Consider the following 25,784-nt stretch of genomic DNA (forward strand, 5'->3'; position numbering starts at 1 on the left):
AGTTTCCCCTTATTTCACCATTTGTCTGAGATGGAGAATCCCCTTCACACGTTTTGAACTGAAGCTGATTGTCCTTGGGTTTTTTCTTTCTCCTTAGCCCTCCCCACCATCTCCTTAATTTTTAGCAGTGCTCTCAGGTTAGGGAGGAGGAAACTCCCAGACCTCATGCTTTTCCTTAACTTGCCTTCATTTGACTTTCATTCCAAGGATGGCAGAAGCACTATTGCCCTGCCTCTCTCTTTTTTTCCACAATTGCCCTGCCTCTTTGTCCAGAACTTTATTTTCTTCTTTTCACACAAACCATTAGTTACTAAGCTTTGCCCCATTTTCCTTTGTTATCTTGGAGGCTTTCCTTGCTTTCTAGATCTTATGCCATCTCCTATTTCCTTGTTTCTCTCTTTACTGAGATAGCAAAATGTTTTTTAAAAGCTGTTTATTGCTCCATAAATTTCTGGTATTTTTCCCAAAGCTTGAACAGTGGCCTTTTCTAAATATGGGTTCCTGAAAACCATCTCACCTGGGGAGTGTGGTGGTACATCAGCCCCTATGTGAGCTCGATTCTGAGAACTGTCATGTACCCAGCACAAGTATCTTTTTTTCCTATTTTCTTTTGAGCTTCTGGATCTGCGATCCTTTTTTAATGATTCTCATCCCCTTTGACTCAAGAAGACAACTTGTATCTAATGTGGGACAGGCTTGTTCATCTGATCTTGCTGAGATGCAGAATGCATAGTTGAATACTCTTTCCAGGCCCAGCTAGAAAACATGAGAAAGGGAAAACTGTCTCTCCCAAAAGTCTGCCTTTGGTGGGAGCATGCCATTTGTCCTCTATTCTCCCACTGCCAGAGGTGGGTTTCTTAGGCCCTTGATGTCTCCCTTCCCTGACTTCACTCACTACCAGTGAGAATTGACTCAGTGAGGTAAAGGACATTTCTGTGGCCTCTGTCTTAGTGGGACCAACGGTGCCGAGTTGGAAGGTTAAATCCACTTGGATGTGTGTTGTCTTCCCTCTCTCCTGGCTTGCGTGGCTGAGTGGTAAGGCATAGTATGCTCCTGAAGGGAAAGTCTGGTCTGCCCTCTCTGTTCGGGTGTCCTGGATGGGTTTTCAGGTGATGCCTTGTTTGGAAGATGGGAGCAAGTGTGGCCTGGCATAATGTTCTCTGTCTCTTTTACTTTCTGGCTCTGTTCTCTTCCTGTCCTGACTTGGGAACTCTTGGCCTAGGCTGTATTCCAGGTGTTAAGACTGAAGGTTCAGGTCTAGAATTTTATGAATTCCTCTTCGTGCCAGTTATATATATTGGTCTCAAGCTCGAGGTTGCATCTAACATAGGAAAAAACGGTTTTCCACATGAATTTGCTTAGCACAGGAGTGCTGCACTGGGAATTGGATTCATGGGCCCAGCTAAAATTACTAGTAAAGTGTTCACGTCTTGCAATTTTAGTTCAGTACTATGCATGAAGCCTGGATGTTGAAGTAAGTTCTGTACAATGTGTTGTAACCATTCCCCCAACCCCTTCGGGAGAATAGGGTGGCAACACATCTGTGCATGCCAGTCTTGAGTTGTGATCACCAAGGCCCATTCAATGTCAGTATTCTTGCTTTCTATGACTCCTTGGCTGGAGGAAGTCGCCTGCTCTTGCACCTCATGCCTCCTGAATGAGCCTGGTCTGCATGGTGACTACCCTTGTTCATGCTCATGTTCATTTACTAGATGGTACAACTTACTTCAGAGCCAGACTCTGAAGTCCCTAGGGTAGTCAGATTTATAGAGATAAGGAAGAATGGGGGCTGCCAGGAGCTGGAAAGAGGGAGAAAAGTGAGGCTGTTCTTGAAGGGGGTTAGATTCTCACTTTTACAGGATAAACTATATTTAAAAATAGTTAAGATGGTAAATTTATGTTTCTGACCACAATTAAGAAAAATATGTAAAATACAGCCAGCATGCCACATCCTTAACTTTAAATCTAGGCACTACTATGATGGGGAACTCCTGCTCCCAGCGTCACTGAGGATAGTCCTTCTACATACCCATTTGCCATTTCTGTCTCTTCTCCAAGGCCCAGTCAGTCTGTCTGGTTTCTTGTATACTTAGCTAACCTGGGGGTCTTGAGCTTTACAGCTTATTCTTTTTTCTTCTGGACCTGCCCCTTTGGCTCATGGTATAGCAGCGACAGAAAGACCTAGGTTTGACAGGTGGAGTCCTTCCCTGAGCACAGGAGCTGATCTGGCCTAGGCCTCCTGCACTGTCTTCCCTGCTCCCTCCCCTCCTAGTTCCTGGCTGGCCTAGGGATGAGAGACTGACCCCTTGAGAAGACAAGATGGAGTAGATTCGATTCAACTAAAGGCTAAGAAGTGGCAGAGAAGAGGGCATTTCCTAACATTCTGTTGTTTATTGTGCACTGATCCTCCATCTAGATCTCCTAGGGTGTCCTAAAAAGATTTTTTTTTTCTCAGTGCTAGTGATAGAACCCGGGTCCTTGCAGCATTTAGGCTCTGCCACTAAGCTATATGCCCAGCCCCAAAACTCAGTTTTTTTATTTGCCCCATCTTGTTTTCCTGAGGGTAAAGTGATTACTACCTCCTTTGAGAGGTGGGCAAGAGTTTGCCCTGCATGACGACAGTAGCCTTCTTGCCTGTTTTGTTGCTGACTAAGCTGGAACTGATGGGAATAAATTACTGCCAATGGTCACACAGCTACTGAGTATTTGACCAAGAATTTGAACTTAGGCCTTTTGCCTGCAAGTTCAGTTTTCTCCCCACACATGTTGGGATTCTTACTGCTTATGAATGTTACACATTTACTAGGTAGATGAGATAAGCTGAGGCCATACACAGTGCTCCCATGGGGGCCATCCCTGAAGGAAATCATCCTGCTCCATTATTCAGGGGGTTGAATGTGGTGTTGAAGAGCAAGAAAAAAAGTAGTGGAGTGCAAACTGTGTCCTCACAGTCTCACTAAAGTCAGACTTGTAAAAACCACCTGTGCATAGAGGGCCAAGAAGGAGAAACTGGTGGGCGGAAGTAGGGAGGAGCAGGAGACAGACGCGCAGCATCAGTGCAGCTTCTGGCTTTGAGCAAAGGAGGAGCCCTCATCACCAGATTAGATCATCACGTCCTCAGGAGCCTCTGCCTATGAAATGACATTCTTGGCAGATGAAAGAACATGTCATGTGCTAATTAAAATACAGGAAACAAATATTTATTTAGCTCAGCCATGCTCTGGGCCTTGTGAGTAGATGCTTTCACATGCATTAGCTTTTCTAATCATCTCAGCAAAGTACTGAGATGGGGCTATCCCTACAGGTACAGATCTGACTGGGATCAGCTACAGATACACAGCAAGCGGCAGCACCAAGACAAGACCTGCACTCAGCTGGGTCATTCTGTAGGTTATTCCTGTGAGAGGACTTTGCTGAAGGAGGCAGTGGGGTATCTGCCAGTGTCTTCCTTCTCAGACTCAGAAGAAAACTTGGCATCGTTCCCTTGATAATTTTTGTTGCTCTTCTGTGGACTGAATTTCAGTCTCTGGTAATTTCTAGTTAAAAGGAAAATCAGACACAGCTTCTTTTGTCTTTTGTCCATTGGGAGTCATTGAACTGAGTCATGTGAAGAGCAGTTTTCCCTAGGACAAAATGAGAGCTTCTCTTCCCTATACCTCTTAAAACTCAGGGCCCAGTTGAACTGGGTCTCTGGGTCTTCTGTGAGAGAAACCAGAGGCCCTTGGACTTGAGGTTTGTAAGGTGTAAAGAAACATGAGCAGCAGTAAGGGAGGAGAAAAAAGAGGGGCAGGTGAGGGGCCCATTCGTGAGATGGATGGGGAAAGTGGGCTACAGGGAGGCTGAAGGACCATTGTTGTTGGATTCCCTTCTAGCGCTCAGGAGTCACACTGGATTCCCACAGTCTTTTCTGGTCAACTGGTGCTAGAGACAGACAAGGAGGCAGCAAAAGTGAAATAAAATCCTCTTCTGTCAGTAAATGAGCAAATGTTTTAGGAAGCAAATGTTTTTGGAATACTCTTATTCCAAAAAGGAGAAGAGTAGATTCTGATTGAGCTTAAAGTTTTAGATGGAAAATCCTGATTGGAGTCATAACCACTTTTGACACATCTAAAAAGTTGATTAGAAAACCTTGGGGAGGGCTGGGGCTGTAGCTCAGTGGCAGAGCGCTTGCCAAGCATGCGTGAGGCGTTGGGTTCGATCCTCAGCACCACATAAAAATAAACAAATAAAATAAAGGCATTCTGTCCACCTACAAACACAAAAACGTTAAAAAAAAAAAAAAAAACTTGGGGAAGTTTCTCCTGTTAGATTGGAGGCAGTGATTAATTATTAATGACACACTCTGGGCATGCTAGCCACTCCATGGGCACCGGGTGAGGGGCTGATTCCCATATTCAGAAGTGCACAGTGGAGTGCCAAGGTAGCTGAGAGGTGCAGGCCTTTGGAGGATAGAAGCTTGGACTGTGTCCTAGGGCCGTGCTACGATGATTGGCACCCCCTTTCTCCTACTGCCTTTAGCTTCCCTAGGGAGAATGAAGGAGGCCAAGACTGCACACTGAGAAAAACATTCTGGCCAGCAGACCTTCCCAGGAGCTATAGGCTGGAGTGTGAGGTGGGGGAACAGTAGCTGCAGGCCTTAGCAGCCATGGAGTGGACTTGGAACAGTAGGCAGGCTCTTCTCCAGAGTTTCTTCAAGAGCCTGGTGAGAGGCCTGGGACTCAGGGTGGGGCTCACTGTGAATCTCACTGTGAACTTTGTTGGTGATGGGCCCAGGGCACTTGCAGAAGACCTCACATGAGGAAGAGCAGCCCTGGCATCTTCAGGAATGGAGTGCTAGGAAGAGTTTGGGAACTGGGCAGGGCTTTGGGGGGATGTGAGCCTGCCTGGGGCAGTGGATGGGTATCTTCCAGGCTACCGGCAACTTCACAGGATGCTTAGTGAGCCATGGTGCTGATGATTGAGGGACAGGGTTGCTGCAGTGAGCTCACTGGAAGGCACAGCTGAGCAGGGGTCAAGTGACCTGAGCTCCCCCAAGCTCGTTCCTTGTATGTATTTTAGACTGGGACTTTCTGAAGGGATGGTGGGATAGTGAGGAGCAGCTCTATTAGGAACAGCTTTGCCAGGCAGAGTTGGGGCAGTGAGAACCACAGTTTGAGGAAAGTGTTCCTGACCCATCTTACAGACAGAAAGCCTATAGTCTGAGGTGAGGGCAGCAGTGGGCACTGTGCTTAGCATTGTGCTGTCAGGTCCCTTCCTTTGCTGGTGGAGCCAAAGGACAAGTTTCTTTTCTTTTTTTAAGTGGTTCACAAGTGACCTTTTCACATTAAGTATGGGATGTCGATTAGACACTTGCTGGGAACCACATTTACCCTCTGGGTTAATGCTTCCCAGACTTGACAGTATAGTAGACTGGTTAGAATTTCCTGGTGGTCTGGGCGCAGTGGCCATGCCTGTAATCCCAATGGCTCAGGAGGCTGAGGTAGGAGTACGTGAGTTCAAAGTCATCCTTAGCAATAGCGAGGCACTAAGCAGCTTGGTGAGACCCTGTCTTTAAATAAAACTAAAAAGGGCTGGGGATGTGGCTCAATGGTTGAGTGCCCCTGAGGTTATTCCCCAGGACCCACCCCCCAAAAAAAGTAAAAATGAAAAAGAATCCCCTGGTGTTCCTTGCAGTTTCTGATTTGGAAGATACAGGCCATAGGTTTTGCAATTCTGATAAACTATCATGAGGCTGACAGGGCTGTTCTGTGGATCTCTTTCTGAAATCATTTTCAGAGCCACTTTTCCTTTTCTGCGTGCTATGGCTGCATAATGTGAATGTTAACCTTAGTCACTCCAAGGAATTATAGAACAGAAAGGAAGGTAGAAAAACCCAGTAACTATGGAGGGTTGTCCTAGTGGGAATTGCTTGGGCATCTGTCCTAGGGCCATTGCTAGAATGTGTGACTTTTTTTTTGTATGGAGGATTGAACTCAAGGCACCCAACCACTGAGCCATATCCTCAGCCCCTTTTATTTTTTATTTTGAGACAGGGCCTTGATAAGTTGCAGAGGCTGGCTTTGAATTTGCGATCCTACTGCTTCAGCCTTCTGAGCCACTGGGATTACAGGTGTACACCATTGTTCATACCTGGATATAAAAGAAACAGAGTTCTTTTATATCACTTTGATGCTCTCTCCCAGTTCATAGTACTCGGGAGAAAAAGACTGGTTGAGCTCAGTTCTTGCCCTTTGATTATATCAGGTAGATATATCTAAACAGGAAACAGCACAGTTAGGGAAGAAATAGAAACTGGAGGCTGAGCTGTTCACTGTAGGCTCCCAAAGCCATCTTTTGGTTAATGGTGTGTGTTCCCTGTGTTTACCAGGCAGGCAAGTTGAAGAAATTAAAAATATATATATATATATATATATTAGTTATCGTATGTAGGCATTATAATAAAGGCTTGTTCATTGTCTTGTTTCCTTTTCACAGAATCCTAAGAGATGAAGGTGTGGGTATTATTTCCCTTTTTGTTGGAGGAGGTTGAGTCCTAAGGATAAATAACTTGCTTGAAGTCATACAATTAGTAACAGGAGGGCTAGAATTTGAATGCTGAGATGTTTGTGCTGCAGTATAAAGTGCTGGCAGAAACTGCCGCTTCCTGGCATGTGATGTGGCTTTTCACAGGAGTGGAGGGAGCTGGAGGTGTATAGAGAGCCATGATTTGGGAAATCAAGAGCTCTCAAGAACAAGGTTAAATGTAGCCTGGATGCATGAAAAGCCTGGCAACTTCAAGAAAGAAGCTCTCAGCTCTACCAACTTATGACTTTGCTTGTGATGGGAACAGACTCCTTCATAGAATAAAAAGACAAGATATGCCGTCAGAGGACAGCAGGTAAAGTGGGCCAGTCCGAGCTTTGTCATGCATGGTAATTTCTACTGGGGCCAGTTAGGTAGCAGTGCCTGGCCAAGAAGGGACCGTAGCTCACTCCTGTACAACTGAGACAGGGCCTGCTTGTTTTTCCTTTTTTGGAACTGGCTTTCAAACTCAGGGCTTTATGTGTGCAGGGCAAGCACTCTACCCCTGAGCTACATTCCAGGCCACCTGTGAACATTCTGCATTGTCTATCATATGAGCTTACTGGGGGACACCTCGTATCCAAACCATAACAAGCTGTATCCTCAGGGGTGTGCCTGTCAGAGGCCCACTCACAACATTGGGACTGTCACTTTCCCCTCCTCCATAGTAAACTATGGTAAGTGCGCAGGCCACATCTAATCTTTCAATCATCAGATTCTGTGGAGCCATGCCCATTGTCCAACATGTTTGTAGTATATGCCATTGTGATCCTGTGTCTGAGAGGTCAGCTCCTATGACTGGCATCAGTAACAGCTCTCTTCTAGGTCCACAATTTGGTGGTCCGGCTTCACTGGGTGTCACCAATATCAGCCGCTCATCAACTTGTCTTGGGAGCTGGGACTATAGGAACTTTCTCTAGAACCCTTCCGGTTAGTTGAGGGACCTAGAAGTCAGTGTGAGTCTTTGTACTTCCCAGTTACTGGCCTAGTGCCTGTGGAGAGCCTCACTTGACCCCCATGGCATCATTTTGTGGGAAGACGAGCTCTAATTTGTGGGAAGACGAGTCACTGTGTCAACTCACAGCATATGGTGGGGTTTTGGTGGAGGGTAGAGGCAGAAACATCTTCTTCCCTATTTTCATTTTTATTGTTCCCAGAAAGTGCCCTTATCACTTTGGATGGCAAATTTATATACCACACATTCTGATAGTTCTGATTCTGGATAGGAAGTTAATGTGATCTTTTTTGAAATAGATGCAGCTGACATGTCACACAGCCTGCTACTGGAGTGGCAATATCCACAGCCAGTGCTTCCTAGGCATCCTGAAGCCAGAACACTGAAGAAAGTCTACCAGGCTTGGTTGTCTCAATAATCAGAGGCAATTTTCACTTGATATTTATGAAAGTTTAGTTGTTCAAAGGACTTGAGTTTTTTTTTTTTTGTTTGTTTTTATGCCAGCATTCTGATTTTATGGTAAATGTATTCCTGATAGAAAAAGAGAGCTCAGTCCCGAGATCTGGAGAGGAGTGGTGTTGGCATGGACCTGAAACAGGATTGTGGATACTACTTCTGTTCCTGAAAGGAGGAAAGAAGGACTGGAATCGCACAGTGTTGCTCTCTGGTAGTATGGAGGGATCTGGCTCCATGTCAGAGAGAGGTTGCACGTACAGAGGGTGGGTTGGGGCCACACAAGCATTCTTGGCTGTGTGGAAAGCCCAGCTGGAGACACTACCTTGAAAACTATGGCAGTCTTATGATTTTCTCTGTCAGCATGTGAAGACCGGATTGGTGTAGGCAGGAGTTTCTTCCAGGTGGGTGGCCTTTTGGAGAATCTCTGTCCTTCAGAGAGTCAGCTGTTCCTCATGCAGCATCCTCATTTCAGCATGCAGCATGGGTGACTAAGCCCTGGGACAGGCCTGTGCCCACCCTCAGTGCTGCTGGCAGGTCACCATGTCTCTCTGGTCACACTGCTCTGTACACAGCCATCTTAAGCCACCTAATGCTCCTCAGGTCCTTGCTTACTTTGTCCCCTGCAGACAACCTTGCTTCCTGCTTCAGGGCAATCAGCACTGGCAGCTGCACTGCAGCCTGTGGGGCTGCTCCCTGCTTTTATGCTGTCCTGCCTCTGCTACGTCGCTCATCCCTCGCCTTGGGCTTTGGATCCTGTCTCCATTCATCTGTCCATGATTTGTCTGCCCTAGTTTCAGTCTTCCCTCTCAATGGAGTTCTTCCCATCTTTTCCTTTCTTGAACTCTTCTTGAGGTACACTATACAAGTTCACAGGTCACGGGGCTAGGTAATTCTCCCAGCTGTGATATGAGCATCACCAGGACCCCTCTCTCCCTGCTCTTGCCGCTTCTTAACAGTGTCCGTTCATTTTGCCCATGTTGAAATGTTATTAAGTAGGATCAGGCAGTACTACTTCTTCAGACTTGGTCATTAGGTGTTGGGTTTTGGTAGGTGAAGTCCCAGGGTCTTTCTCTTCACTTGGATCTCCTTCCTGGACCGTCTCATTCCTGGCTTCTAGTACTTTGTAAATGTTACTTGATGAACATCTTATCTCAGTGACAGTTCCTTTCATCCAGTTGCTGTCCTTCACATCTACTTTTGATGGGCATGTCTAAAATTGAGATCATGATCTTAATCACCAAGCCTTCATCTTCTGTATTTTCCTTTCTTAATGAACATTCAGCTATTCCAATAGAAGATCTTGGCAGAATGGTTAAGGGAGAAGGTTATGCCACTGAGCCTGACGGGCTTTTCTTTCACTGTCACCACCACTTAGACCATCATTCTAATCCAGACTGCTAAGGCAGTTCCAATTCCCTAACGCGTGGACCCTCACCCACTCTTGCTTCCCACCCATCAATTCTGTACTTTACAGTTTTCTATGAAAAATGCAAACCTGATGTTATCAGACTTTTAAAACAGGCAACAACTAGCCATCAGTGCTTTCTTCTGCTCCCAGGATAAAGATCCCACCTGCAGCCTCTCCTACACTTCTCTCCCCTCCCATTGTGCTGAGATCTTCTGGCTTTCTGTCACATAGACCTCTTCCTAATTTCCAAGTGCACCATTGCTTCTCGACACTGCCCTTTGCATTTCCTTTTACCAAGCTGCGTGTCTCCCTCACCTTTTAAAGTCCACCTCCAGATTGAGCCCAGCTCCCCTTCCTTCTGGTGGCCTCCTGGCCTTCTAGGCAGGTCAGCCTCCATCTTAGGTGAGCCCTCAGAACTGTCCAGGCTGTTTTGAAGCACTTAGTGTAGTTTCAGGTTCACACCTCTGTGTGGACCCCTTTGATGGGTCTCTGTCTCCCCATCTTGCTCTGGATGTCCATGGGAGGAAGCCAGGTGGTGCTCGGTACAGACTCATCACTGAGTAGATGTTTGTTGCCTGAACTAACTACCTGGGAGAAAGAGTTGAAGGCATTTTACAAACCCCCTAATGCCATGTGTGCCATTTTCCTGCTCGTCATGGAACAGGGAGAGGAAGGGCAGATGTGACCAAGGGAGAAGACAGGAAAGGAGGCACAGTGTGTGCTAGTGTGGAGGTATGGCTGGGAGGGGCAGAGGTCAGGTATGTCCAGTTGGTAAGCAGCAAAAAGGAGCGTACCTTAAAGAGCCACGGGAGGCTTTAAGCCAAGGGGAGTGAAGTTATCTTATTAATGCTTTAAAAGATTAAGGTGAGGCTGGGGTTATAGCTCAGTGGTAGAGCGCCTGATTTGCATGCATGAGACACTAGGTTTGATCCTTAGCACCCATTAAAAAAATAAATAAGATAAAAATATTGTGTCCATCTACAACTTAAAAAAAAGATTAGGATGATTGCCAGTAGAGGCCAGTTTTGGAGGAGCAAGACTGAAAGCAGAGAGCGGTGACTTGCAAGCTCTTGGTGGAGTCTGGGAGGAGGGGCTGTGCTCAGGCAGGCTGGGCTTGGGAGGCAATGGAGAGGTTACAAGGCCAGGATTGGTCAGAGCATGGAAATACCCTGGGGGCAGGAGGAACTGAAGTTGACATGTAGGTGGATGTCATTGCCACTTATTGAGATAGGGAAGTGTGAGGAAGGACAATCCCAGGGGAGTTTGGTTTGGAAGTGGTATATCTATGGGGCAGAAAAGACTGCAGGTAAAACTTGGAGCCAACATCACAATGGTATGTTGGGCTGTGTGACTGGATGAGATTGCTGGAGAGAAGGTATAGACTCAGAAAAGAAGGGGTCCTTGGTTGATACCCCTGGAAGAGTTGGAGGCAGCGGAAGAGGAAATGAGGGGTGGCAGTAAGACTAGAGGGCTGCTCGGTGAGTGAGGAAAGGTGTTTCCAACAGATGTGTTGTCTCCCAGGCTGGAGAGGGTTGTTTTCACTGGTCTGGTGGGGGGTGGCTGAGGGGCAGTGTAGTGGTATAGAGCTCTGCAAGGAAGTTTTTCATGACGGGGGAGTGGATGTTTTGGCTGATAACTGGGTGGGGCTGAGGGATCCAGAGAAGTTTATCTCAAGGGGGAAACAAGAATGTGTTAGTATAGAGTGGATCCAAGACAGGGTGAACTTGATAATGGCAGAGAGGAAACAGTTAGATGCAGGATTTGATTCTGAACAGACTGAGGAAGTGCAGACCTGGTTGCCATGGAGGGCAGCCCCTCCGAGGAGCCAGGAGTTCCCCCAGGAGTGGAGGTGGAGGTGCAGCAGGTGCACAGTCCTACTTTTGTCTTAGTAAATTATCTTAGAGTTCCTTTCAGCTGCAGGGTGAGGGAGGCTGAGAAATACAGGAGATTTGAGAAGAAAGCAGCAGTATGAAGTGGCAGTGTAAAATACTGGGAAAGTGTGTACATTCAAGACTAGATAATTGGGGGCACAGGCGTTCAAGTGTCCACTGGAGATTGTGATCTTGCACGAAGTAATTCTTGGTGCTGTCCAGCTGCCTGGTGCTATGTAGACAGGTGAAGGGTTGGGTTTCAGTAAAATAGGGACAGTGACTCAGAGGAGTGGAGAGTGAACAGTGATGGCAGAGTTGGAGTCCTTGTGGGCCTCTGGAGAAGTGTGACTGGGCACAGGAAGCCAGTGCCGGGCAGTGGAACCCTGGGGCAGCACAGCTGGCCCCAGATGGGTTGCTTAGCACGGGTTTGGTAGGCAGCACAGTTACTGCTGAGGGCAGAGCCAGGGTGCAGCCATAGGTGGTGGAGGGGACAGGGAGGGAGCAGGGAGAGGCTGCAGAAACTGAGCTGGAATGGAAAGCAGGATCACAGAGGTCAGACTGGAGCATAGTTATTCCATCAGGGTAGTGGCTGCCTCAGTGGGGAGGTGGGGTGTGGTCAAGCGCAGTTCCACTGGTTGTGGACAGAGGGCCAGCAGACCTCCCTTTAGCCTGACTGCCGTCCTATGTTATGATGTGATTAGATTGATGTGGGTTATTGGTGTCATTGGCAGAGTTTATTCAGATCTGTAATTTAGAATGCTGTTGTGTATTGTTCTTGTGGCTTAAGATTCCTTTATTCCAGCAATCTTGTGAGCAAAGGCTGTTTTTTTTTTTTTTTAAATGAAATTTAAAAATAAACTCAAGTAGAGAAAATAACAAATGTATCCTTTGGGCCCATCACCACAGGGACTGAAGAGCTGGGTTCAGGTTTTTGCTATTCTTATTGCTGTTACATGAGGAGGCCATTCATTTCCTAACCTTGGGGTTTGTGAAAGACTATGGGTCACATATTGGTCTCATCAGCCACAACATAGCACACATGAAATCACTATTTTCAAACAGGAAATAAATACAGCATTTCTTTGTCTCTCTTTAGTGTCCAAAGCTTGCTTCTTAGCATTTTGACTTATTAATACTATTTAAAACATGTTTTTGTGACAGGCCAGGATGTCTGCATTATCTCAATTTATAATTGAAAAAGAAGGTTAGGTTATATGTTTGCCTGAAGTTCTAAGGCTAAGCCAGGATCATTTTTAAATCCCCTTCTCCCTAGTCTACCTTTTGGGCTAAGCATCATTCAGTTCCCTAGTCTTTGGAAAACCACCTCTGTCTTCTCTCCCCATGCCTTAAGCATCTGTCTCCCCATCAGACCTCAGTGCTCTGCCTCTGGTGCCAGCCAGTCGTTGGCCTGCATCTCCCTGCCAATGTTCTTCTCCCAGTGTGCCCTTCTGCAAGCCTCACTTCCTCCATCTGGCATGCTGATGGTAGTTGCTGTAGTTTTTTCTCAATACAATGTAGGAGGTAGTTCCTCCTCTCTAGCCATGGCAACAGCTTCAGGTCTCTGCTGTGGTCCTGTGTCAAGGTCATGGCCTCATGTGGAATAGCACTGGTGAGCTGTCATCCTGTCTACTCAGCAGGAGCTGCTGCGCGTGTGTGCAGTGAGTGTGGTGAGCTCTGTGACTGGTGCTTGCTTAGGGCTGTAACAGGGTTTTCCTCTCCTGCTGAATCCAGATACTGTCTTGAGTCGTATCCAGCCTGTACTGAGTGTCGTCTGCATCAGCCTCTGCTCTCTAGAACGTGGGTTGCAGCTTACTGGCGTCCAACTCTATGCTGTGGATAGTTGACATTCCTCTGATGTGGTCAGTTGCCCTGTGCCAGGGGCCTGCCAGACATTGCCCTTCTGTGCACTGTCCTCACTAGCACCTGCCCTATGGAGACTGGTGCCCTCTGCTGCAACCACAGGTTCATTGTATTGAGAAAAAATTAGGAATTCCCACCTCTCTTTTTTTTTTTTCTCAACAAAATTTTATTTTTTGGCCAGATGTGTAAGATATAAAGGTGTTACACAGATGACTTCAGAGTCCACATTCAGTCCTCCCCAGCCAAGTATCTTGAGTCTTTTCCCAGGCAGAGAGGCTGTTACCTTCAAGTTCTGCCACAGACTTGAGCTGCAGTTTGAGATCTTTGCCCTGGGAGGTGTGACTGGAGCAGGTTCTGCTGCAGTAGGCTCTTGCCAGTACAGAGCCTGCAGCTCAGCCTGGGCACTGCCTCCTGAGTACCACAGCTTGGTACTTCTGGCTCCAGAAGTATAGGAGTATGTGGCCGAGCAGCCCTCCAGAGAAGCAGGTTCCATCTCTCAGCCAGCTGTGCTGCATCCCTGGCTCCCGTGGTCCCTTCCATGCCCCAGCCCAGAGCATTTGTTCTTCTGGTACTTAAGACTAGTTGTTTACTCCTGGTATCTTAGCATCAGTTACTTATTAGCTAGCCCATTGGTTTTTCCTATGCTGAGAGGTTAGCACTGGCACAGACCTTTTTGGGCATCACAGACTCAAGCCTCCCTGTGGCAGGGGCAGGGAGAGAGGGAAGACCTTCTGTGGAGGTGGAGCATGAGGCATGCAACTGTATGTTGACTTTGGCTCCCAATAACTTAAGGAGTAGTCCTCCTGAGGTGTAGGTTGGGTATACCCTGAGGTTGTAGGTGTGGAGTCTGCATGTTTCTCTTAGCAGTCAGGCCACAGCAGTGGGGGGCTGCCTTCTTCATTAGGTCACAGAGGTGGTCTTGCCTGTGTGGGCTTGTTACCTGAACCAACTTTTTTTTTGTTTGTGTATGAGTGATACTGAGAACCTAGGGGGCACTCTTAACACTAAGCTATATCCCTAGCCTTATTTATTTATTTATTTATTTATTTGAATTTTGAGACAGGGTCTCACTAAGTTGTTGAGGCTGGCCTACAACTTGTGGTCCTCCTACCTCAGCTTCCTGGGTCTCTGGGGTCACATGTGTGCACCCATTTGACTGCCTTTCTTGTAGGATGTTGAATATGAGGCATGTGAGTGAATCTTGAATGAGAAATCATGGAGTGAGTTGTTCATTTGCTACCTGTGGGGTTCTGTAGCTTGTCTCCACCCCTGGATTTGCATCTCCTTTACCTGTGTGGCTCATTTGGGCAGTGTCTCTCTGGAAGGCCCACAGGGGTGAGCCTTTTTGTTATTTGTTTGCCTTTCTGGTCTTTGGTCATATGACACATTTGCTGGAATATATTTTTATTTATTATTTATTATTTCTTTTTTCCTAAACAGTGTAGATTATCTCTCCTACCCCCCACCTTGCCATGCGGTGAGGCTTTGTGGCGCTGCCCAATTCCTTCTCAATAGGAGTTCTGCGGGAGCTTGCCCGAGGCTACCTTGGATGAAGGCCTGCACATGTGGGAAGGCTTGTCAGGGAGGAGCCCAGCACCCCTCATTCCTTGGTCCTCAGCTGTCTCTGCCACAAGCCACTGCCTTCCCTTGCTCTCCAGAGACCCTGCAGTGTGTTCGCCGGTGCTCAGGCGAGACTGGGGAGATGGGGCCTCTGGGGAGTGCATTTGTCTAGTTCCCAGTTTTACCTCTGTGGTGTGCATACTGCTGTTGAAGAGGAACAGAAGAAGGGCTTCTCAATTGTTAACTGTTGGGTGTTTTTTATTTTATTTTTTTAAATCATGAGAAACTTTGACAGCACACATAGGTAGAGTACTGTACTCATCTGTTTATCACATAGATTCAGTGATTAGGATGAGTTTACCACATGTGCTGGATCTGCCCTTTGCTGCTTTCCCTTTTGTCTCTTTCTTTGCTGAATTGTTTTCATGTGCTTCTCAGACATCACGTCCTCTCACTCCTGGACACTTGAGGGTATACCTTCCAGACTGTAGGCTTGGCTTACATAATGCAGTGGCTTCTCCTGTAGTTAGCCATGCCCTGTGACATCTGACACCATGTCTCTAGTCACATTTCCTCTTCTTTCAGCTGCTGGTTTATGTACAGCAGATTCCCAAGAAGGGTCTCCTTTTACATCTGAGAGTTTCCGCCTCTTTCATCTAGATTTCTCATCCTTCATACCTTGTTTCCCAAAATGGGGCAGCTGACCTGAAGGGTGGTTAACCTCTTGCTGGTGTTCTGCTGGCTTCCTGGCAGTGCTGTCCTCAGTTCCTCAAGAGGCCCCCTCAGGTTCTACACAGCTTATGGCAGTGAGCTGGCCCCGCAGCAGCTCCACAGGAGACACCTGTTCTGTTTGCTCCATTTTTTTTTTTTTTTTTTTTTTTGAGTCATGCTGAGATCGCTTTGTGGCTTCAGGTGATGACTGCCTGACTTGGCAGCTTGTTTTCACCTGTGCCCATCCTGCCTGCATCAGGGGCTTACTGGGGTCCATATTCACTAGCTAGGTTGTTTGGTGGTTTGGGAGAAAGTTCATGGAGGAGCAGGTGCTGTATTCTTTCCCTCTCAATTGCCAGAGTTTGCTCTTGGTGCCTTTGTTGCTTCCATTTTGTCCAGCACCCGGTTCTCCCCTCTGCTCTCTGCTTCCTCTTTCTCCCTGCCTGTTCAGTTTTGCATATTTAATGTGTTTCTGTCGATTGCATTTCTTACTCCCTTTGATGTTTTGAGGCTTTCTGTCATGACAAGATGTTCCAAGCTTGTTTTGTAAGTGGTGCCTATAGTGGTGAACCAGCTATTCCACCCAGGATTCCTTTGCCTCTTGGTGGGAAGAGGGAACGGGCTGTGGGTGTGCTCCTTGTTGCCTGTTCCAACTCCTTCCAGACCATTTTAGTGACAGCTTTAAAGAAAAAAAATAAGAATTTAAACTTAGATTTACTACATTAATTTTTATGTTACAGTATTCTTTTTTAACTTAGATTTTTGTGTTTGTCTTATTTTTCTTTCTTCAAATATTGGTTCCTAACAACGATATTATAAATTACTTTTCATTATCCTGCTCTGCAAAAACACCAGTTAAGCTGCTGAATTAAGTTTTTTTCTTTGCAGCTTTATCAATAGAATATGCTCTTCTGGGGTAGCTGGTACACTGTTCAGACATCATTTGTAGATATGTCACCAACATGAGAGTTGAGGGTCAGTCTCTTTTTTTTAGTTTTAAGGAATTTTTCTATTTCCTTCTATTTTTTGAATATATAAACATCTCTGTTTCTAATGTTAACAAAACTACAAAACAAGGTTTATTCAGATAAATCTCACTTCTCTTTCTTCCTCCCTGGTAGGTAGTCATTAAATAAAGGTTACCCTTTACCTTTTTTTTAATTTTTGTACATTTAGACAGATATGATACATTCATATTCCTTTTATTGCACAAAAGGAAACATGGTCTTCTGGGCCTTGCAATTTTCACATAGTGGTATTAACTTGGTTCACACACAATACACACACGCATGCGTGCACACACACCATGTTTTTAATGACTAAGCAGCATTTCATTGGAAGGAAGTGCTGGAATTGATTCAGGTAGGCACCTATGCATGGGCCTTGAGTTGCCAGCAGTTTTGCTGTGACAGGTACTGTCCAAGGAATCCTGCTCCTCCATCATTTCCTGTTTTTAGGAAATTCTGAGTATCTAGTTGAATATCACAGTCCTAACATATCTAGAAGCAGTCTGGTTTATTTTGCCATCTTAATTTTAAAGAAGTCTCCTCAGTTTCCTGTGTGCAGTACCTCATTGAAATTCATTTTAAGAAGATCTATTGATTTCATTTAGTTTATCAAAATATCACTGTGTAAAATACGAGGGATGGAAAGATGCTGGCATTATTTTAACCCTCAGAAGATTTAAGGTTGAGGATTTTGGGATTGATTTTCTTCTTTAATCTCCTCTATGTTTTATTTTGTGTATTTTGTCCCCTTAGGTTATCAAAAGACTAAAAAAAGGCACTGGAAAGTGTATCTTTACTGCTCTCCCTGAGTGGAGCAGGTTGTATCGGGTGCAAGGGTGTTCTCAAGGACCCTGGATAAACTCAGCACATATTAATTGAATTTCTCCTTCTGCCAGAACATAATAGTGAACAACACACACAACTTTTCCCTTGTAGCACTTACATCCTTGTACAGAAGATGGATCTAAAACCAGGGAACAGAGAAGACGATTACTAGTTGTATGTGCTTTGAAAGTATCAAATGAGATTCAGAGTCGAGCCAGGGTTGGGGCAGCTGACACACAATGGGAGAGAGCAGTTCCAGCACTGGTGACAGGCACAAATTCTCTGGGGTGGGAAGAGCTTGGGGTATGTGAGAATCAGAAGAAATCAGTGTCAGAAAGCAGTGGCTGAGGTAGAAAAGAGCAAAGACCAGGTCCTGCAGAGCCTTGTTTTTAGGGTAAGGATTTGGATTTCATTTTGAATATATCAGGAAACCATCAAGGACGATTAAGCAGGGGGATGATGTTGGATATTCGATGTATATGTACTTTTTCTTTCCATAGATTAGGAGGCAGCTAATATATAAGGTATTGATCTCCAAAAGCAGCAGTATTAATCCTTCTGAAGTTTAGAGTGGAGGTTATATTTCTCCTTGTTCCTTTGTGCAGGGCAGATGCTCTTCTTCTGCTTTATTTTCTCTTTTCGTAGTATTTCCCTTGGTGCTATGCAGATAGTTACAGTGAACAGTTGTAACGGATAATGAACTTGATTTAGAACGGAGCATGATATCTACAAATTCTCTTCTTCAGACCTGCAAATCCAAGAGACACATCCCTCTGGAAGAGAACTGCGTCCTCAGGATTAAAAAAGGTCTGTGTTATTGCTATCACATTTATGTAAAGATAATTATGGAATCAATAACAGTTTTCTGGACAGAAGAGGCATTTTCAAAGTATTTATTTATGTTTCTGTTGCAGAAGACTGGTGTGCTACCTGTGTAGGAATTCCCAGGAGCAAGACTCGCCACACCTGAGCTCACTGTAAAGGCTATGCAGCTTTGCAGGAGAAGAAGGATGTACTGACCGTCCCAGGGGAGGCTGTGGATGCTCATGACCATCAGTGCTCTCTCACCCTCGAAAACTGGGTGCACACTGTGCGGTCCTTTTCTAGACGTGAGAAGTACAAGATTACTCTATGAGAGGAAGGCTCCAGGGGCTTAAAGACACGTGCACCTTGGCCACCCCTTGGAATGTTGACGACTCAGGATCTAAAGGAAATTCTGTGTTAGAGTATGGAATTCATGTGGAAGTAAATGTCACTTTATAATCGGTAATAACACTGAGTAAGGAACACTATGCAGGAAGAAACCTTCCATAGAAAGACAGGCAGGGAAAAGCTTAGGCCGACCTTAAACTTGCCCAGCAGCTTAAGCCTGAGATAGGCTGCCAGAATGGCCAAATAAGAGACTCTATGAAGTAGCAGTCCTGTAACTGTAGTAGTTGTAAGGAAATTTTCTCCTCTAAATCACGATACCAAATAGGAAAAATGATCTACAAGTGCCCCATGTGTAGGGAATTTTTCTCTGAGAGAGCAGATCTCTTTATGCATCAGAAAATCCACACGGCCGAGAAGCCCCACAAATGTGACAAGTGTGATAAGGGTTTCTTTCACATATCAGAACTTCACATTCATTGGCGAGACCACACGGGAGAGAAGGTCTATAAATGTGATGATTGTGGTAAGGATTTTAGCACTACAACAAAACTTAATAGACATAAGAAAATCCACACAGTGGAGAAGCCCTATAAATGTTATGAGTGTGGCAAAGCCTTCAATTGGAGCTCCCATCTTCAAATTCATATGAGAGTTCACACAGGCGAGAAACCCTATGTCTGTAGTGAGTGTGGAAGGGGCTTCAGTAACAGTTCAAACCTTTGCATGCACCAGAGAGTCCACACCGGAGAGAAGCCCTTCAAATGTGAAGAGTGTGGGAAGGCCTTCAGGCACACCTCCAGCCTCTGCATGCATCAAAGAGTCCACACCGGGGAGAAACCTTATAAATGTTATGAGTGTGGGAAGGCCTTCAGTCAGAGCTCCAGCCTCTGCATCCACCAGAGAGTCCACACTGGAGAGAAACCTTATAGGTGTTGTGGGTGTGGGAAGGCCTTCAGTCAGAGCTCCAGCCTCTGCATCCACCAGAGGGTACACACAGGAGAGAAACCTTTTAAATGTGATGAGTGTGGGAAGGCCTTTAGTCAGAGTACCAGCCTCTGCATTCATCAGAGAGTCCACACCAAGGAGAGAAACCATCTCAAAATATCAGTTATATAAAATGTTTTGCTAAGAATTAAAAAATCTTAAAACCCGTAAGTGCCACTAGGAAGGAAACCCTGTATGTACCTACATTGACCCAAGGAGTATTCACGGCAGTCCCTAGCAGAATGTTCTTTTTGAGGAGGCATAGGTGAGGTTGAGGTTTTGATCCATTGATTCATACCAGGTGTGTCCCACAGCTTGACTTTGAATATGGAGTCCTTCTGAGCATGTGCCCAAGACAGGTGGGCTGTCTTGCATCCCAGGTGTAGATTTTGTATCCTGGAACTCCATGATGCCTCAGTAATTGAAGTACTGCTCAGCTCCTGAGCATTGCCAGCCTCCAAGTCACCTTGTGTCTGTGCTGTGCTTAGAAGTGATCCCAGATGCTCCCTCTCAGGAGCTCTTTCTCCTTCCTTCCTCTCGAGCCTTCTGGTCAATGCATTTGAAAATGGACAGCTCCCGCTAAGATTGTGTTCCGGCATTTCTGAGCTTGCCACATTACAGCCCTACGTAGCTTTCCATATATCCCGTGACTTCTGAACCCACTTTACCTCACATCCTCACAGTACCCATAATTCCCCACCCCTTCCTAGGTGGCATTAAATTTCATTTTAGATTTTAGGCAACTCATAATATCCATTCACTCGGCCTCAGAGAAATCACTGGCAGACACACATGCCCTGGGACTTTTCTTTAGTTGTGGATTCTGCTAATCACTGTGTCTATATGTTAGACTTATTTTCTTAGTGGCTGCATCACATTTTTTAACTTGAATTTTTTTTTTTTAATAGCTGAATGTAAATAGCAGGGACAAAGAAGCAAAGCAAGGTATGAGCTTGTCTTCCCTCCAGAGGCACCCGCAGGCTCCCTTATTCCCTGTGGGGAGCCCCTCTAAGCCATGGAGCCCTTAGGAAAGGGATGGTGGGAGAGGTCACTAAGGATGTGTGTCTGTTTCTGTCACCTTGGGCAGTATTGTGTAGGAGCCATTGGGGGTCAGGTGCCAGCTCTTGCTAGGCATGGATGTCTGTTGTCAGTCCATCATCTTTTCATTCTTCGTGCATTGGACAAGAATTTATTGAACACCTGCTGGGTGCTGGGAATGCCACTGAATCCGACAGACGAGGTCCCTGCTCTCGTGGAGTGTACTTCTGGTGGAGACAGATGATAAGCAAGTGAACATTAAAAATGTAGTCTGAGGTAGTGGTTAAGTGCTATGAAGAAAATAAACTAGGGTGGTGATGTAGATTGGTGGGGGGTGGGGGGCATTAGCTAGGGTCGGGGAGCCTTGCTGAGGGCAGCTAGGACTGGGCAGGCACAGAGGTGGCGCACCAGTGGGACCACGCAGGTGCCGCTGGGTGCTGCCTGCCCTGGCGGACAAAAGGCAGGCGCTGGAGGTAGCGGCAGCGGCGGGAGGGGGAGGGATGCTGAGCTCTCAGTGTCCAGACTTTGTAGGCCTGTTATGTTTTGTTTGTTTTGCTAGATATTAAAAACTCATGTGGAGGAACTCAAGGAATGTTTAGAAGACCAAAAGTCCCCAATGACAAGAACAAAAAGCAACCTATGTTTTCCTCATTTCTCATTCCTGTCATTGATTTCCCACAGGCAGGCCTTTTGCTCAGGAAGTCTTTGGGGGAAACTAGGATCTTTGAAGCTCTGAAATGGGTTGGTGGTGTCTGTCAACTGTCTAAGTTGGAAAATGAATTCAAGATAGTCGTGGAAATACTGTATCTGAGCTTGGTTTTCCCTCCATGTTTGAATTCGTTTCTTCTGTTTGGCTGGAAGGGGTTTTTGCATAACTAAAACCTCCATGCATAAAGGAGATTTAAAAGGAGCGAAGGATTCAGTGGGTGGGCCATGAGGTGAGAGGTGGGACTTGGAGATAAATTTAGTCCGGATGCCTCTGCTGAGAGTTTGCTGAGTTGCTTCACAGGTATTTCCTCCTTTTTGCGAAGAAGAGGGCTGGTTTAGTTATCTGCTGAAGCCCCTTCCAGGCCTGAAGTCACAATTGCGGTTTACTGTAGTGTCTTATCACTCTTCATGTCACAGTAGCGTGGAGCATTAGAGAAAAGCCTAGACTTTTAGTTGATAGAGAGCCAGTTGAAATATCATTGATAGAATTTTAGTTTTTAGGAAAAATTGGTTTGATTTCTAGTTTTATTACTATTAGGTATGTGAGCTTGGGCAGATCCCTTGATCTTTGAGTCTAGTTTTCTCACAAAATGAGGATATTAGGCTAAATGATTTCCGAGTTTCCAGCTAGTCCTAGAGTTCTATATTTCTACATAGTTGAATTATTTTATCATGCTGTTGCTGGGGAATATGACTAACACTTTTGAAGCTACTAATTTTATGTCAAGCTTTAAAGTCCATAATTGTTATCTTCAGAAAATATTATTTGACCTACAGTATGTCCAAATCAATTTAATAAAATCACTTTATAACAGGGTTCTGTGCTTGACGTGTAGTTGTGTGGACTCAGTGGTCATCATGGGGCTGGAGTGTGGGTTGGTGTGTACATTGTACCCTGGATTTCACATATAATTCAACCAGCTTAAAGTGTTGGCAACAGACTCTTTTTCTGATCTGTCCTGTCATTTCTGTTATTTGCCTGGTGCCGGTGGGCCTGCTTTGCCCCCTGAGCCCTGCTCTTATCCCTTCTGACTGTGACTCACTCGTGGTGAAGTGTGGACCGTGCTTGCTGACCATAGTCTGGAAGCCACCAGCTGCCAGAGTGAAGTCTGTGTTCTGGTCTCAGCTGGCATGGTCATAGCCTTCTCAGGGGAGCAGGAAGGAGAGGTTCTGCTAAGATTTGGGTGGGAGAGGGATCCTGAGTGACTCTGCAGCTTCTCACATCTAAGGTGGGCAGAGATCCATCGAAGAGCCCCACCTTCAGATGGTCTGCCTTCAGGGAATAGGCAGCAGAAATTGCTGGAGTTCCTTTGTGTCACATCAGCATGGCCATGAAGCTAAGGGACCTTCTAACTCTTGGTGCTCTTCTAAAGAATTTTAAGCTGTATTAAGCATTGTGCAATTTGCTGTTACTCTCAGAGATTTGGGCAAAGAAGATATGAATAGAGAGCATGTATCCGAAGCAGGGGAAAAAACACCCAGTCATAAAATCAGCCCAGGAAGAGATGCCAGGCCTGGCACCACTGCGGGGGCCAGAGCCAGATGTGACAGCCAGCCAAGGCCAGACGGACGTGGGATGGAGGCAGGAATGAGCAGGTGGCCCAGCACCCACCCTGACCTCATGGTCCCAGCTTTCTGGAGCCTCATGTGTCACACCTATAAAATGGCTTTGAAAAGCCTCAGCTCAGGATAATAGAACCAAATAAGCATATATAAAATCCCTAGTATTGTTATTATTCCTGTTGCCTTTTTGAGGAGATGAGACGTTTATTGGAGTTTTCTTGTGCTGAGTGCTGCAGTGGGTGAGGGCATTGAAATTTGGAGAGAGGGTTGGAGTGTTGCAGTTGACGGGGGGGGGGGCGCGGGGGGCCCTCTTGGGCACCTGTGATTGGAAAGGGAGCGCAAGGGGACCAGTGGGGAGGTCAGCGCGTCAAGCTTTCCTGTGAACATGTAGGAAACAAGTAAAAAACCTTTCCCTGGAGTTGGGCTTCTGGTGTGGGTGTTTCTCAGGGAGTCGGGGAGAATGCAGACAGACTGCTGCGTGCAGGCTGAGGAGGTGCAGAATGCACCTCAACATCGGAGCCAAGGGCGCCACAGACCAAGCTCCAAGAAACCAGGAGTCTGGGAGAGCATCCAGCTTCTGCAGGCCACAGGACTTGCAGGGCTCTGAGCCAAGTTTACCCAGACCCCCAGAGGCCTCTGTTACCAACCCTACGTACATAAGGTGAATAACTTTATGATCTTAAATAAGGTGAAATGGGCTTGCTAGTGGAGTGCCTGCCTAGTTATGCATGGGCTCAGCTTCCACCCTCTGTACCATACACATGGATGCACACTCAATCGTAAAGTTCAGTAAATTAAAATGTGCAAACTGCATGTTTTAATTATTCCCACATTTTAATTCTCGCTTTTAATCATTCCCATATTTCAAAGCTCTAAAGTGAAGACACATGAACAAACCACAGATCCCAGGGCCTATGTGCACACATGTGCTGGCATGATTTTGGTGTCAGTCTACATGAAAGATGACTTATGCCCAAGCCACTATTCAGATGCGGCCTGTGCACTTAAGTATGTTTTTAGAGAAAATGCACCAATGTAGATTCCTCTTATAGGTGACTTTATACTGTATAGAGTGTTTGGTGTGTACCCTGCCATTTGTACTTGCTTCTGGAAACAGGTTCATGTAGACTGACTGTCCTGCTCAACTCTTGGCTGGCCTTGGTCCAAGTCTTCACATGAGTTACGGGGGGATGGTTGCATTTAGAGAGGTTGAAAACCTAGGCTTTGTGGATGTCCAGGGAGGTCTGGACCTTCAGTAGTATAAAGATACCATGTTCCTGGATGCATGTGTGTTTTAGGAGAGGACCTTGTTTACTCTGTGGTTTTCATAGATAAGGCACACTGTTGGGGGAAGTGGCCAATAGAGCCACATAGCCAGTCATTACGAGGACTTAGACAAAGGTGGGACCTGAAACCACAGCAAATGATGGCTGTTGTTCAAGTTTGGATCTTAAGTGCTTCCCCAATGGTCCATGTGTTAAAAACTTGTCCCAAGCTGGGGCACTAATGGGAGATGGTGGGGCCCAGAGAGAGGTCTTCAGATCATTGGAGCCCATTCCTCACAGGGGGTTCTGGACCTCCTCTTCCCTGTCTTGCTTGCCAGCCACATGAGCTTGCCCCATCCTGCACTCCACCATGATGCATTGTCTCCCTGGAGCAGCCAGCCAGGCCACCGTGGACGGAAGCCTCTCCAACCGCAAGCTTAGTATAGGCTTTTTCTCTCTGTAAATTGAATATCTTAGGTATTTGATAGAATAATGAAAGCTGACTGACATGGATATAATAAATGGAAGAAAAAAGGGCTATGCTATCGTGAAGAAAGAAAAACGCTGACATGTAATGAAAAGGTATGTGTGCCTGTGATATCACGCAGGACTCAGTTGGGCTGGGTTCTCCTACGGAACAAGAGTAAGCAACCAGCTCGTTAAAGTCTGTAGGCATGTCAGAGGGAGCTGGCTGGAAGTGGGGAGAATGGACCCTGTGAATGCAAGACAATAGATCTACAATTGAGTCTGTCTCCTGGTTACAGAGGAGGTGTTCTGGCCATAACATTGGGGTGAGCTCCCCACTGCTGGATTGAGCTGTTTCTGGTTGCTCAAATAAACCTATTCATCACCTGGTTTTGTGCTTTCTCATGTTTAATTTCTGTGTCCACTTTACTTGCCTGGAGCACAAGAGAGGTCACATCTCTTTGTGTTTAAATCAGCCATGTTGAGCCTTCTTCCTGTCTGTTCTCAAAACGTTATTTTTGAGACTACTACTCTTTCACCCCTGGGTGCCCTGTCCCCTTCCTGAGACAAGGTCAAGATCCACAGAGACTTACTCCAAGTGATAAGTCCTATTTCTAAGATCTTGTGGGAACAAACCAGAAATTTGACCAGTAGACCAGCTGTCTGACTCCCAGTGTTCACTGTGGGCCACCAGTAGGGTCTGAAAGAACTAGGTTCTCTGCGTTGCTTACCAAGAAGCTCACTCGACCCTGTGAACATTAGGGAAAGGGAAAAATGGGAATGTATAAAACAGACTGCCAGAGTCCCATTTATCACAGTGAATGTGGATGAGTTAGAATTCTGCTGTCTATGGACATTTTCAGGTGGAATTATAAACACCATAATTATGTGTTGAACATAAGAGACTTCTAAAAAGGGGTGACACCAGAGGCTAAGAATAAAGGGGCTAGAAAGCACTGGGAGCATGCTAACAGGAAGAGAGTGCAGGAGAACCGCACTCTCTTCAGTAGCTCAAGCAGTAGCTTGATTAGAAGATGAAACAGAGGGGTGTGCATCCCCATCTCTGACAACATCCTTGAAAGTTCGGGTTCTTAGACTGCAGCGAAAAAGGAAGCAACACCCCAGTGGATCTGTTAGACTTGTTAATTGTTCTGACTTTGCATTTTCTGCTTCATCTAGCATGTACTTAAGGGAACTGTCCCCTGTGCTTCTGGTTTGGTTGATTTCTGAGTCTCTATGGTTCGCTGTTCACCTATCAGGGTTTTCTTTCCAATTGGCCCTCTTAGGTGTGAGAAAACCCTGTCTTGGCCTGTTCACTGGTGTCTGTCTCAGTTCTACATCGATGGAACCAGTGTCACATCTTCGTTGTGTCTGCCTAAGATGTTTATCTATTGA

General features: G+C 46.0%; 1 protein-coding gene and 1 long non-coding RNA gene across 18 annotated transcripts in view; both read left to right on the forward strand.

Annotated features, from left to right (window-relative positions):
• Znf664 (zinc finger protein 664) overlaps positions 1-25,784 on the forward strand; it is a 42,378-nt gene that overhangs the window by 12,856 nt on the left and 3,738 nt on the right. For 8 of the 17 annotated variants that reach the window (XM_078039332.1, XM_078039336.1, XM_078039330.1 and 5 more), the window contains 2 exons: positions 17,961-18,021; positions 18,129-21,913. In XM_078039332.1, coding sequence (XP_077895458.1) covers positions 18,697-19,482 — 786 coding nt within the window. In that variant the 5' untranslated portion in view covers positions 17,961-18,021; positions 18,129-18,696 and the 3' untranslated portion in view covers positions 19,483-21,913. Of the gene's footprint in view, positions 1-17,859; positions 18,022-18,128; positions 21,914-25,784 lie in introns of those variants that run through there. The other 9 variants (XM_078039335.1, XM_078039338.1, XM_078039342.1 and 6 more) reach the window with 4 other exon arrangements.
• LOC144375262 (uncharacterized) lies at positions 4-15,363 on the forward strand. Its single transcript, XR_013434875.1, has 2 exons — positions 4-6,877; positions 8,055-15,363. It is a non-coding gene; the product is annotated as an uncharacterized LOC144375262 (long non-coding RNA).

Source organism: Ictidomys tridecemlineatus, chromosome 2 (assembly GCF_052094955.1).
Source record: "Ictidomys tridecemlineatus isolate mIctTri1 chromosome 2, mIctTri1.hap1, whole genome shotgun sequence".
NCBI lineage: Eukaryota > Metazoa > Chordata > Mammalia > Rodentia > Sciuridae > Ictidomys > Ictidomys tridecemlineatus.